The sequence below is a fragment of the Hirundo rustica genome, chromosome 4, assembly GCF_015227805.2.
Source record: "Hirundo rustica isolate bHirRus1 chromosome 4, bHirRus1.pri.v3, whole genome shotgun sequence".
Classification (NCBI taxonomy): domain Eukaryota; kingdom Metazoa; phylum Chordata; class Aves; order Passeriformes; family Hirundinidae; genus Hirundo; species Hirundo rustica.
In genome coordinates this window covers 57073563-57087352 of record NC_053453.1, presented here as the reverse complement: position 1 = coordinate 57087352, position 13790 = coordinate 57073563, and the positions used below count along the sequence as shown (strand labels likewise).

The window sequence follows — 13790 nt, the reverse complement described above, 5'->3', positions numbered from 1 at the left end:
GCTAATTAGAGCAACCTGGCTAATTCCTGTATGGTTTACTGTAAACAATTACATAAGGAATGAGGAATGGCTGAAGCCTTTCAAGGCTAAGTACCCACTGTCAGATATTCTGTGGGTAACAGCACTACTAGGAAAATCTGTGAGAAAGCCCAGGTCTTGTTGGAGTGGGATATTAAGTTCCATAATTACTATGGCAGAAGCATGTGATGAAGGACTTCATAAAAAACCAAGGAGTATAATGATGTCCCTGTTGAAATTACTCAATATACTTTTTCATAAAGCAGTTAGATTTTCCTAAATATTCATGCATGAATACTTAGGAAAGCAAAAGGAAAACAAGTGCCTGGAAGTAGGAATTACTAATTTTGCTAGGAACTAGAAGCTGAGACCAGTTTCTGGACCCCTTTTTTTCAGACTAACAGGATGAGACAGATTATAAATTTGAGAGGGTGATTGTTAGAGAAGGGGGTGTTTGAATGTTGAGTTTTTTGCCCTAGGTTCTTCTTGGATGAAGGGGTGGTGGATTGCAGCCCTCCAAACACAGTGCTGATCTAGCTTGAGTGGAAGGCTGATTGGAGGATGTTGTTGAGTCAGTCCCCAGATATTCATTGGAGAATTAGGCTGAAAGGGACAATTTTGTCACTTAATGCCCTTTTTTGAGTGGGGACTTTTCTACTGGATATAGAGAGCTTTGATTCAGGCTCTCAGATGGATGTCACTTGAAAGTTTGTCTTTCATTTGATCTGGCATTCATCATTCCTCTGTCAGTGTTTCTTCTTTGGTTTGTCTTCATTTTGTAATTCCTGTCCTGCTACGCAGAGGTTAGATTAACAGTTGTCAGTAGATTTTTACTCTCCTTTGAGAATACTGTGCTCTGGGGCTTTCTGCTATTTTCTGCCTTTTTCATATATTGACTGAATTTGTTTTGCTAAGAATGATAAGGGTTTTTTCTCTTTTGGCTTAGGGAACTCAACACTTAGGTTGGAAAGTTCCCAGTAGAAAGTTTGTATCTATATGTTTTCCCACTTATAGAATTTACTTTAAATGCTTTCTGTACTCACGTAGTTGTGGTAAAAACAAAGAATTTATATTTTCAGGAAGGAAATAGGTGTTTTGGTGTAGTACTGTGTACCTCTGTCAGGACTCTGCTAACAGAAATCTGACAAAGTAGAGCCCTTGCTTCAACTAGTTACAAAGTTGTTATTCCACATTATGCCTTGGTGTTGATCCCATTCAAGCAGTGCCTTATTTAAATGCCAGGAGTTTTGAGCTCTTAGATATGAGAAGGGAATTAACAAAAATACAATTAGAATTAAAGGGCTTTGCAGCAACACACTGGATAAATATAAACAATAACATAGTTTGGTGATTTCTTAGGAGCATGCACTTTACTCTTTTGCTTGTCAAGTCTTAAAGCTTGGTGGGTTTTGGATTTTAAAGGCCAGCTGACAGCTCAGCCTCACTCACTCCTAGCTGGTGGGATGGGGAGAAAATTGGAAGAGTGAAAGTGAGGAAAACTCATAACTGGGACAAAGACAAGTTAGTCGGTAAAGCAAATGACACTGTGCCAGCAAGGCCACAGGTTTCCAGTTCCTCTCAGTTTTGTCAGTTCAGCTAATTGCAAGGCAGCCTCTCAGTGTGCATTTGTGATATGATCCAGCTGGAGGTGTGTCTTTTAGGGGCTCGGGGTTTTTCCCTGGTAATCTGAATGATGTAATGGCTCTGCTGCCGTCACTACCAAATGTTTGAGTTTGCGCAATAGGGGAGGTAGTGACCTGTGAGGACAGTGCAGAAATTAGCAAATCTGGAAGAAGGAAAACCTGAAAATTTCTCAACCTACAAAGTTCACTTGGACATAAGGTAAATATTCATTGTCATATGAAATAGCCTGTACTTCCCAAATGTATGAAGATAGGGCTGTAAAGCAATTTATGTGCCTGCTCAGAAGCATTACAAATTTATAGGCGTCTTCTGAACTCCTGGAGTAGAGACAACTATTTTTTAAATTATAGTACGTGAAAATGTGAAGTTTGTTCTTGTTTTGTGTGATACAGAAACTCTAGGTAAATCATTGGAGACTTTTGCCTTGAAGCACCACTTATAGACCTCCAGAGTGAGTAGTTGAAAGGCAAGTGCTTTCCATGGGTGCCCATGTCCTGCCTCTGCAGCTGGTGGGATCCCTGGATCACTTTTGCTGGGTAAGGCAATTTTTATCCTGCAGCAGTTCTGCTTACAAAGCTAATCCAGGCTGTTGGGTTGGGCTAGTCCTGTTTCCACCTGATCAAAGCCTTCTGAAACCAATCATGCCTTTTTTTCATTCTAGCCAGAAGTTACACAACAAGCAGTCAAAAGTTCAGAGGTCTCGGTGCCAGAGAGGACTTTGGTTTGTGAGGAAGCTCCCTCCCAGTAAGGAAGGATATGGATTGAAAATACCATAGTTGTTTCACTGTATTTTTTTATCTCCCCAGGTGGGTTTTTTTCTGGTTTAACTAGTTCAGAGCAAAACTGGCAGTTTTGCCTTTACCAGCAAGAGATGTTGCTGCCTCGTCTTACTCTCTACTGGTCTGGTAATGCCTTCATCCTGGCACCAGCTGTCATGATCACAGGATTGTTTGCTGAGCTGGCTGAGCTTAATAGACTGGTGGGAAACCATCCACAACTTTTCTTCTCCTGGGTTAGTTTTCTCCTAGGTTAGTGAGTTGATTTACTCATGCACAGGTCTGAAGTCTGCCAGAATTGGTGCCAAGTATGCAGACACCAAGAAGGAAAAAAAAAACCAACAGTGTGGTGGAAGAGAATAAACTTGTCCCCTTTTTTTAATATTGGTTGGTTAGATTGATTCACCCCATGTTGAGGAGCACTTGCCAGGTTATAGGGAAGGTGCCGCCGCACCAGCCACCACATCCTAGACTGGGATTAACAAACCCAAAAGCTGGTGGTAGTTCAGGGCAAGAGCCTCACTGGGCTTTCCTGCAGTGACTGTGAGTTGCTAGACTTGCTGAATAATGCTGATAGGTACCAGGCAGAGAGTCATCCTCACCACTACATCTCTGAGGGTTATCCAGAGCATATCCGTGGTTCGGGTTCTCTTTAGCAGTCTCAGCAAAAAGGTGTCACATTTTTTGAAAGTATTGATTATTCACCAGGACTGTGGGTTATCAAAATTGCTGTTAATGGATGGAATTTTATGGAGGGCAAGCTGATGACATGCAGAGCACTTTCTGCTTTGTCATCCTGCCCGTGGCAGGTTGCCCAAACCAACAAGGGAGAGGCCCCCAGAAACAGAACCAGCTAGCATATAATCTCTTTCAAGTCTCTGCCAGGGGCTATGATTGCCTTTGGGTTTTGGGGCTATTGCTAAAAGTTGGTACCACTGGCACAGATCTACCTGAAAATAATTAGAGATATTTATATAAGTGCCTCTGTTGGCTAATGACTAGATTTTTATCTCACTGAAGATACAGTTTTAGGTGAACATTCCTGAGTTTGTTCAAACTTGCAGGAATAAAATACTCCTTCAGTTGCTTCAGGTACACACAGGACTGTAGCTTTAATATAATGCAGTGAAGCAAAATACTATTCTTTGTGAACTGTAAAATTATCCTTTGTGAAGGCTGTTCAAAACCTTTGTTCTTGCTTTTCTTTTTTTTACATCTGTGTGTTCCCCAGCCAGAAGAGGAAAAGTAGTATCCATCACTAATATTAACTGTTGCATAACAGTTCTGATCTTTAAACCCCTTTACCACCATCACCAAAGTGCTCTTCCCAATACCTTTGTGTAAAGGAAATTTAGCAACACGTTTCAGAGAAGTCAGAAATGACAAGATTACAGGCCCATTTTCAAGGAGTGCCTTTTTTCATTTGTGTGTGTGTGTGAATGCTTTTCAGTTTTGTGGGCTCAGTGCCCAAGGAATGTATACATAGCATTCGGTATGGCTGTTTCTCTAAGTATGGGCACGTGTCAGGGTTTGCTAATTAATGCTGGTTGTACAGTGCAAAGTATGTATGTGATTAAGTATACTGTGTATACTGTGTGCTGACCCATTTATTGTAAATTAAGTGTAACATAATTTAGAGTTATGTGGAGGAAGGCAGATAATGGATTCCAATCAACTATTAGATTTTCCACTTTTTTCTTTTTCAATGCCACATCAAATAAAGTTTCACTGTGTGTAAATATTTTTTTTTTCTTTTCACAAATATGCTTAAACTTTTATATTTGGTATACATATATATATATGATTAGTTATGACCAGTGGAAAAACTAATATTTTTCAGCCTTTTGAATCTATTTATCAATACATTGAACTGAAAGAAGCTCCCAGGCAACTAAGTGTGGGAGAAAACGAAAAACTTTTAATTAAGTTTAAAAAGTACAAAATTTTAAGTGTCACTTTCCAGGCAAGAAAGCTAAAAATCATCATTTTCTTTAAAGACTGAAGTATCAGGCTTATCCAAAAGAAATATGATTTCCTTGCTTTGATCCAAGCACATTGTTAGATTGGCCAAAAGTACTGAAATCTTAGCTAGCTCTCACATGGGATTTTATTAAACAGGAAAATATCGCAAGTCATCCTAACGTTGCAAATGAGTCATGAGTCACCCTAGGAAACGCTCCCCTGGGACAGACATGCCACAGATGAGGAAGCGATGAAGCCGGCAGGCCACTCCCCCAGACAATTCTTCTCGAGAAGCACAGCCCTCATAAAGGACGTCTCTCCAGACACTACGCTATTTTATCCCTTATTTCACAGGAGGAGCCCCGAAGCTGCGAGAAGGGCAGCGCGAAGCAGCGGCAGAAACTTCCCAGCCAGTTGTTTCCGTACGAAAGAAGCAAATAGGAGATCATGAGAGAACTTTAAAGGTAGGGGGAGATACATTTCAAAGACTGTAATTTATGTTTGACATTGAAAAATAATCAGAATGTAGACTTTATTGTAAAATTTGTAGTAGATGGGTGAAGAGATCTGTTCTCAGGATGGGATCATGGTCATGAAGAAGTTCCCCCTGTAAATGAGATGCAGGGCTTGTCAAGAACCTGGCTGCTTTGGAGCAGGGTTCAGGAGGGAGGGAGGAAGCTTGTAATCTACTTTGCCTAATTTAAACTTTGAGTGTGTTTTCATAAATAGTTGAAGAATTAATGAGAAGTGAACCAAACAGTAGGAAATGAAAACTGAAGTTTCTTAAGCCATGTGAAAAAGCATTTTTTTTAAAAGGAGAAATGCAAAGTAGCATGATAAAAGTAGTGATCTAAGCAAATGAGTAGTTGGTGTGGTTTCTTTCTATGCATCATAAAGATACCATTCTTGGTAACTGGGTCTGATGACTGTGGGGGAGTTAGTCTCCCTTTATACTTCACACCATCCTGTTTCCACTCAGCAGGCAAGAAGGTGAGCTTTGGAAAAGAATGGCACCCTTTCTCTAATTTTACATCTCCAAATAAATGAAGTGAAACTGCATATCACAGTTCAATGCATGCCCCTTTGCCCCGATTGCGGTAGGAGGTTTGACCCTGGCTAATGGCTGTGTTAGAGAAATAGTAAAAGGGGAACCAAGAACTAAGTAGGTTCAGTGGTAGGAGTGTGTGCGTTGTGGAGCAGCGGGAGAAGAGGAAGGAGAATGAAGTATTTTTGGATGTCTTCACAGCAGCCTCAGGTGTTTTCTAGGTTTTGTTTCTATTATTAAAATGCTGCTCGAGGTTATGAAATACTACTACAATCTAACTTTGTGCAGGCAGATGCACAGCCTGAATTTCTGCTGACATTGCTGTGTAATTTGTCTGAGCAATAGGGGATTTTTGTCAGTGGGATTGCTGATCTGGCAGCAGTCAGTAGGGTAGACATAGCTACATATAGGGACTACCCATACATATAGGGACTAGTCAAACCTCAGAGGAAGGCAACAGAGAGGGAATAACCTCAGAGGAAGGCAACAGTAGAATGGATTGAGTACAAAGGGCTGTTTAATGCAAAACAAAATTAAGATGAAAAGACAAAGGAAACTACTTTGGCCTCTTTTCTTTCCTTTGATTTGCCACAACTATTCCAGAAGTACTGAATCAAGTTATACCAAGTTAGGTGGACAGAAACACATATTTGTAAAGTGGCAAAGTATGGGTTTTTTAATTTCTGTGTCTGGTCTTAAAAGTTTTTTCATTACTTTAGGTGGTGCTCACTGATTTACATCAGCTAAGGAATCTGGTTTTTACTCACTCCAGATCTTGTCCTGCAATTTGAGAGACACTGACAATTTTGCCACAACTGCAAAGGCTTTAAGGTCTGAAGCCCTCATAAATTGGAGTTTCACAAATGAAGTATGAAGGCTCATTTTAGAAAGTGTATATGAAGACAGTGCCATGTTCTTTGTGGCGTAAGCTGTCAAAATGCATTTTAGGACTAATGTGCAGTTTTTCTGTGGTAGTAGTTGTGATTAAAAAAGAAAACCAAAAACCTTTGTGAAACCATAGTGGTCACATTTGATACATTTGATGCCAAAGTTGTGCTAAACCAAAGCAATGATAATCACTGGCCTATTATAAAAATGCAGTTTTTTGAAATTGTTTTCTTCATGCAGTTCTGTTCATTCTGTTGGTAAGGCTGGTAATTACTGGGGATTAGTACAGCGTCGCGTAGGATTGCTGTATTTTCCTACAAACATATGCAGGAGGAGGGGAAAAACACTAATTAGGAAAGCCCAGGGCAGATGAAAAGAATAAAATAAATGAATGGAATGCTTGTGTCAGCAGTTATGTATCTCATCCTGGAGTACAGTATGAGGAGACACTAGGGTTGCATTGCTGTGGAAAGCTAAGACTTGCAAGGAAGCCCAGTCCTCCAACAAACAAGAAAATTTATAGTTCAGCATCTGACAGGTATAGAGCTATTAACAAATGGGTTAGGAAGATGGAATTTAAAGCAAATTAAAAGCAAAAAAAATTGCATCAGAAAATTCAAATGCTATTATGCTCCCTTATCACAATACTTGCTACTGAAAATACTAATTTTTGAACACCATGGGTAACGTTTCAATACTCCCTAATACTTTTTGTTTTCTCTGTTTAGGCACATAAGGAAGAAGACAACCCTCAGAAAACAATGGAAGTGAATGGGCTTACGCCGGTGCCAGATTCCTATGACTATGATCTCATTGTCATTGGTGGAGGCTCAGGAGGTCTGGCAGCTGCCAAGGTATGAGGGGGAAAATACACACTTAAATTTCCTTGTAAGTAGGTGGGTGATATCCTCAGTGTCTTGGATTTGGTATCTTTAACACTGTAGGGGTACAGCACTTCTGCATGATCAGTGAATTTTCTTTCAAGGTTAGTATCAATTATGCAATATTCTTTTCTTTATGTTCTGAAGAAGGAACATATGATATACTGCTTAATATTCCCTAATACTACTTACTAGAATGAAACTTGGTCCCCACTCATGGGAGATGATGCTGTTGGAAAACTGCAGGTAGATATCTTAATAGTGTTTATTAGTAGCTGAATTTGAACTCATAAATGAGAAGTCTTTCAAAACTATTCAAAATTAACATCAGGAGGTATCTACTTTTGTGTAGAAGTACTATCTTTTTAGACATAGATGTGAATCTTATTTTAATTCTTGGCAATGGGGGAGAGTGTGTGATTTTTGAGTTTACATAGTTGCTTAAATGCGGATTTTGCCTATACTTAAGCTCTGGTCTCACCCTTCATTTCTAGGGTCTGGTATTTCCTGCCTGTAGCAAGAAGAATTATGAGGTTTGGTTAGTGTATTGCTATTAGAAGTATTTCCAGAATTAATTAAAGAAAAATAATCACAGTGGTACAAAATATACCCACTCTTAGAGCTGTCATTATTCCAAATATTTTAAACTTGCAGAAATTTATTATCAGCCAGTAGCTCTCCTTTACATCAGTAGTCAGGCACGTTGTGTCTCTTCTGTCTGTGGTAGGATTAACTATTTAGAAGTAAATTGAGCCTTCCTGTAAATAAAACTACTTTGTTGTTCAAGACCTGGAGCTGGATTATTCCTCCAGTCAGGGTCATTTCTTTTGCTCTTGAGAAGTGGAGGATGTCATTGCAGAGTGAAAGAAAATAAGGGGAAAATGTTTTAGAATAGCATTGGATTCACAGTGAAACCTGGCCCCTTGGAAGTACTTCTGTTATAATGGAAATGTGCAGGGCTGAGTGATGGATTGTAGATCCATAGTCTATTTTTGTAGTTTACTGCCTTCCTATCGATAGGGGCACTGTTGTGCCCGAGGATTGAAGGTAAGATCTATGAAAGTTCTGAGAAACACCAAAAGAAGCAAACACTGGTTTTCAAAGGATGGAGATGTTCTGGGGTGGGAGAGAATAACAAGAGTAAAATAGAGTTTGCAGTAATGCAGAAAGAGTTTGCAGCACTAAGGAGCCAGCTGTTGAAATTTCCATAAGGAGACTAGCTGACACAGTGATGTTTATTGCATCATTTTTGAGGACAGAAAAGATGTGCAGTAGGAAGATAAACTGCCTAATTCCTTCAACTCAGTGTGTAAAGGATATTGATTCTCAGTGTTTTCCACTGATTGTTGAGTAGAGCAGAAGATGGTAGATAATAAAGTCAACATCCCTATCAGTGGTAATGTGTATATTTCAAATCAGTTTTGTGTAGTTGAAGTGAAACTGTTTTGCACACATAAACTTCTGACTTTTACTTAGATTGTTCAATGTTTTTTTATGAATTAACTGACAGTGCTTTAAAAAAAACCAAACTAAAACAAAAAAACCCAGCTACACTGTTCTCATAGAAAGTTCCAGATACCTGCACTCAGGTTTGCAGCGGTTCACCTAGGTTGGTTAAATGCATGCTTTTCACTCTGACATATGCACCTTTGTGTGCACATCTTCCTCTCTACATTGTTCCCAGAGCTTGTTACTTTGGAGGCAATTCTCCACAGGGAGTGCAAGCACTGCCAGGCTGACTTGCTGCAAGCCAGCTGCAGACTCAGGCTGGTGCCAGGCCCCTGCTCCCAGTTCACCCAGAAGAGCTCCCTGAGCAGCCTTGCTGTGTTCCTGTAGCACTGCACTGAGCCCTGAAAGGTTTGAGAGCCTGCAGGGCAGGTCTGGGGCTGTGGGCAGATCACTCAGCAGAATTGGTTGTATCTGTGTGTGATCTTTACCAAGGTGGTGATGCAATGCTGGCTGTGTTATGTGTGTGTGTAGCTGAAGGAAGCTTGGGAATCCATGCATTCTGCTTAGCTAAGCCTGGGAAGGCTCTTCGGAGCAGTGTTTGAGAGTTGTCATCATAAAGGAGCTTCAATGATACATCTCAGTCCCTAAGCACCTTTCTGAGGAACTTTCTCAGGGGTGCTGCTGATGGATAGGAATTAGCTATTTGGCCAGACTAGATCTTTATTGGAAGTGGAAATCCAGTACAGCAATATTTTCTGAAGGTGTCTATAGCCTGCATTATTTGAGGTGTGATTTGCATTTTGCATGAAGCTAGATACATTTAAAATCGAAATTCTGATTGTCAAGTATTTGGATTAACAAGTATTACTGGTTGCTGAGGAATGGTGAAGAATGCTGAAGGCTGTCCAGCTCCTCCCAAACCAAACCCAAGGCCTTAGAGTAATATCCCATTCCTATAGTTGTTACTGCTTACATGTCTAAGAACTCCTTATATGATGCTAGCATAGTTGTGGCTACTCCAAGTAGCAAAATTATTTTGCTTCCTCTCATGGGAGGAATCTGTCATTACTATTTCTCAGCTACCTAATATTTGCCTAGTATTTTTCCATGGAAGCAGTTACTGCTGTCAGTTTTTGCCTTTTTCTTAAAAAAGACAAAGGGAGCAATGAAATTAGTGTATAGTTCTCAGTATAATTTACAGGCATTAATTGTAGATTTGCTAATGAAACTTCTTAGGGGCAATGTAGAATCATGCAGTCATTAAGGTTGTCATGCTTGGCCATGTGACTGCTTGTGTCATTTTTTGATCTGTTTTCAAACATATGTTGGAGAAACCATCTTTGAAGGGAAAACTGGATTAATTAAGAATTTGTTAAGTAGGGTAAAAGTAAATGGGCATGTTGGGAAATAGTCTGAACAAAATGACAGGAGGGAGGAGTGAAGAGGACGTTGGACTCACAGAGTCTCCTGTGTATCAGCTGGTGCCATGGTGTTTTGTAGCAGGATGAATGCCTTTTTTTTCCTTTCATCTTCTTTTTCCTATTGAATGCACAGATGAATTCAGAAGATTAATGACTGTCTGTTCCCTTGAAAATCATTCATTGTTACTTAATTAAAAGTTACAAAGCTTTTCAGCAATGCATGATGTTATCGTCTACTCCAAATTTAACTTTTAATATTTAGATATGTGTCTTATTTAATTTGTTATGCAGGAGGCTGCCAAATATGAAAAGAAAGTGATGGTGCTGGACTTTGTCAAGCCTACGCCTCAGGGAAGCTCATGGGGTAAATTTCTCTTCATTGCAATCCTGTTATAAAGGAGCTTTGCTCAGACACTCTGATGCTCATGTTTGAAATTTGCCACAGTGATGTGAAAACCACATTCTGTTCCTTTCTCCCAGGTCTTGGAGGAACATGTGTAAATGTGGGCTGTATACCTAAAAAATTGATGCACCAGGCAGCTTTACTGGGACAAGCCTTGCAAGATTCACGCAAATTTGGGTGGCAGTTTACAGAAGAAGGTAAAGAGAGACACTTTTTTCAGTTTTGTTATTTGCACTGAAAATCCTGAGGTGGTTCTCATAATCAGGTGCTTGTTGCACTGCAGCATGTGCTGACTTTGACAATGTGAGGCAACTTTGGAGAAATAACACATACATTGAAGCACTTTTCAAGTCTAAAGCTGTGCGGCTTATTGCCTTCATATTTTATCTGCTTGGTAATAGCCCCTGATCATGTTAGTAATTGATGAGACTGTTGTGTGAATAAAAGAAATAAGGTACTGCTCCATTTCTGAATGCACCACAGCATCTAAGAGAAGACCCCAGAATGCTGCCTGACAGAAACTTCTTATAGTTACAAGCAAGGATTTCTTTTCTCTAAGTGTCTGTCACTACTATGTAAGAAGGATTTTACTTTTATTATCTCTGATATGCACGGTTATAGGATTATGATTTATTTAGGCTGCAATCTTGTATTTGGAAGCATGCAGAGGCACCTCTCAGACATGCATTGTCTTATTTGTTGAGCAGTGTCACCTGCTCACAGCTGTCAATATTAACATCAATATAAAACTGTCAATAATTCAATAAGTCTTAATTTTCAATGTTTTAAGTCATACGTATTGCACTGTGACCCCTCATGTTATCTGTGATGATGTAATTCTTTGAATTTCAGTAGATGTACCCTGAAATAAAACAGGAGTGAGACAAACCCAGTGAGACTGGGTCATGGAAAGAATCTGTTTGAGAATGGAAGTTTTGCTGTGGAAAAAGAAAAACTCAGACTAAAAGATGAACCTTCCTCTTTTGTTTCTGGCAGTCGAACACAACTGGATGACCATGACAGAATCTGTTCAGAATTACATTGGGTCGCTGAACTGGGGCTATCGGGTTGCACTGAGAGACAAGAAGGTCACGTATGAGAACGCATATGGAGAATTTGTTGGGCCACACACAATTAAGGTACTCCATAGCCACTGTTTGCTGTTTCTTCCTGTAGTGCTGTCTGAATAGAGATGCTTTTCAAATAGAATCATTTTTCCCGTTGTGGGGCTGTAAAACACTCACTTTGCACTAATACTTTGTATGCAGGCAACAAACAAAAAAGGAATTGAGAAGCTGTACACAGCTGAGAGATTTATCATTGCCACTGGTGAACGACCACGCTACCTGGGTATACCTGGAGACAAGGAATATTGCATTAGCAGGTAAAAACTGGGAGGAATATGAAGTAATTCCTTGCTTGAAAGAAAACTCCTTACTCAGATATTAGGGAAAGTGGGAATAGTATATCTGCTGATGTTATGAAGTTGGTAGAAGTCTGTCTTCATGCGATGGGGCAGTCTTGAAACTCAGCACAATTTTTTTCCCAGCTACTCAGTGAAGGTAATTCAACTTTTGAGAAAACTGGTTTTGAGTGTCTGGTTAATTGCTAATGCCAAGCAAAAATGTTATATAAAGATAAAATGTGTTTCCATATCAGAGTAACTTTTGAGTTACTTGATGTATAAACAGGTTGGGATTACAGGCGGGCAAACCTGTAGCAATGAGATAAATAACTGGCACAATCCCTCTGAAACCAAAACACCATGTGGTATGTTTCTCTTTTAATAAGTAGTGATGAAATTAAAGGTAACAGATAATGCAGTCTGTATAGTGGTGCTTTAAAGTAGCTTCAAGGTGGAGAAGTCAGGAATCCCAGAATTAAAGACTATCAGATTGAGGCTGTCTGTGTAATTTTTACTGAGTTCCTTGGGGTATAGGAGTTATGCTACAGCCTTTAATTGCACAATCACATTTTATTCCATCACCCTGAAAAAAGGGACACTTATTTTACATTTAAATCTTTGGAGAATTGTATGGCCAAGCTTTGTCTAAGTGTCTGCTGAGCAAGCATGGTGCCTTTATGACTTCTGGCTTTGTGGAGAAGCCCTGGTTTTATAGTCTAGGTCCTATAGCCTAAAGTGTGGCACAGCTGATGTAGCCTGATGAAGCAGTTGAAAGAAATGAAAAGCAGGCAAAGGAGCATGTTTTCCATAATTTCATACTTCTGTCTTTGCCTGTTACTGTGGTTTGTTGTCTCTGTATATCTGGCACTGTATAATGCTTTAGCAAAAGGGTAAGTCTTCAAAGTGATGATATTTTATCTTAAAGCTGAACCCCTTCCTCTTTTAGTTCTCAGGAGCTAAAATTTGCAGCAAAATATTCAAAATGAGATTCAGAGGGTGAATAAATGCCTACCTTTTTCAAAAACTTGTCCTAAATTTCTGTTAAAAAACCCCTCACTTTTTCATGGTGATTCAGAGTTTTCATACTCCTTTTTTTTTTGTATGTGTACTCCTAAATATAACTTTTTCATCTGTCATGCACTGATTTTATATTCCAGATGAACTTCCAAAAAATTAAGAAGGGGTTTTTTTGTGAGCGGAAAAAGGAATAAAGTTCTATTCTTACAGGAAAAAAAATAGATAAATGTAAGGCGAAATACATTTTTCTGAGTGCCTCTAATTTCCTTTTTCTCCTCCTTTTTTAATTTTTTTTTCCTCAGTGATGACCTCTTCTCTCTGCCTTACTGCCCAGGGAAAACCCTGGTGGTTGGAGCTTCTTATGTTGCCTTGGAGTGTGCGGGATTTCTTGCAGGCCTTGGATTAGATGTCACTGTAATGGTGAGATCCATTCTCTTGAGAGGATTTGACCAGGACATGGCAAACAGAATTGGCGAATATATGAAAGAACATGGAGTCAACTTCATTCGGGAGTTTGTGCCAGTCAAGGTAGGCTCAAAGTAACTACAGTTGATTGGGATGTACCTGTCATAATGTTTTAAGATGTAAATTATTTTAATTAATGCAAAAGTTGAACTTTGATGACAGCACCTGCTGTGACATAGAATGGGTTAATTTTTGTTTTAAGCCAACTCCAGGAAACTTAATTAATTGAAAGGTATAATTTAATCTTAATATTAAAATTTTGTGAGATTATGAAGTTCATTGTTTTTCTCAGAATTATTTGGGTTAGTATATGTTGCACTGAAAATGTTACACCTGCTTGTCCTGGTTCTGCAATCCAGTTGTCCTGAAATCTGTGAAACTTCTTGCAGGCCTGTAATTAAGCAGATACATAATTT

The 13790-nt window shown here is 39.3% G+C and overlaps 1 protein-coding gene across 3 annotated transcripts in view; it reads left to right on the top strand.

Annotated features, from left to right (window-relative positions):
- Positions 1 to 355: 355 nt before the first annotated feature.
- Positions 356 to 13790, top strand: part of TXNRD1 (thioredoxin reductase 1) — a 29601-nt gene continuing 16166 nt past the window's right edge. Inside the window, exons 1-10 of one of the 3 annotated variants that reach the window (XM_040061664.2) lie at positions 356 to 1860; positions 2055 to 2198; positions 2324 to 2406; positions 4755 to 4864; positions 7062 to 7187; positions 10376 to 10448; positions 10565 to 10684; positions 11484 to 11626; positions 11756 to 11871; positions 13212 to 13437. In XM_040061664.2, the coding sequence (XP_039917598.1) occupies positions 2152 to 2198; positions 2324 to 2406; positions 4755 to 4864; positions 7062 to 7187; positions 10376 to 10448; positions 10565 to 10684; positions 11484 to 11626; positions 11756 to 11871; positions 13212 to 13437 (1044 nt within the window). In that variant the 5' untranslated portion in view covers positions 356 to 1860; positions 2055 to 2151. Of the gene's footprint in view, positions 1861 to 2054; positions 2199 to 2323; positions 2469 to 4754; positions 4865 to 7061; positions 7188 to 10375; positions 10449 to 10564; positions 10685 to 11483; positions 11627 to 11755; positions 11872 to 13211; positions 13438 to 13790 lie in introns of those variants that run through there. The other 2 variants (XM_040061667.1, XM_040061666.2) reach the window with 2 other exon arrangements.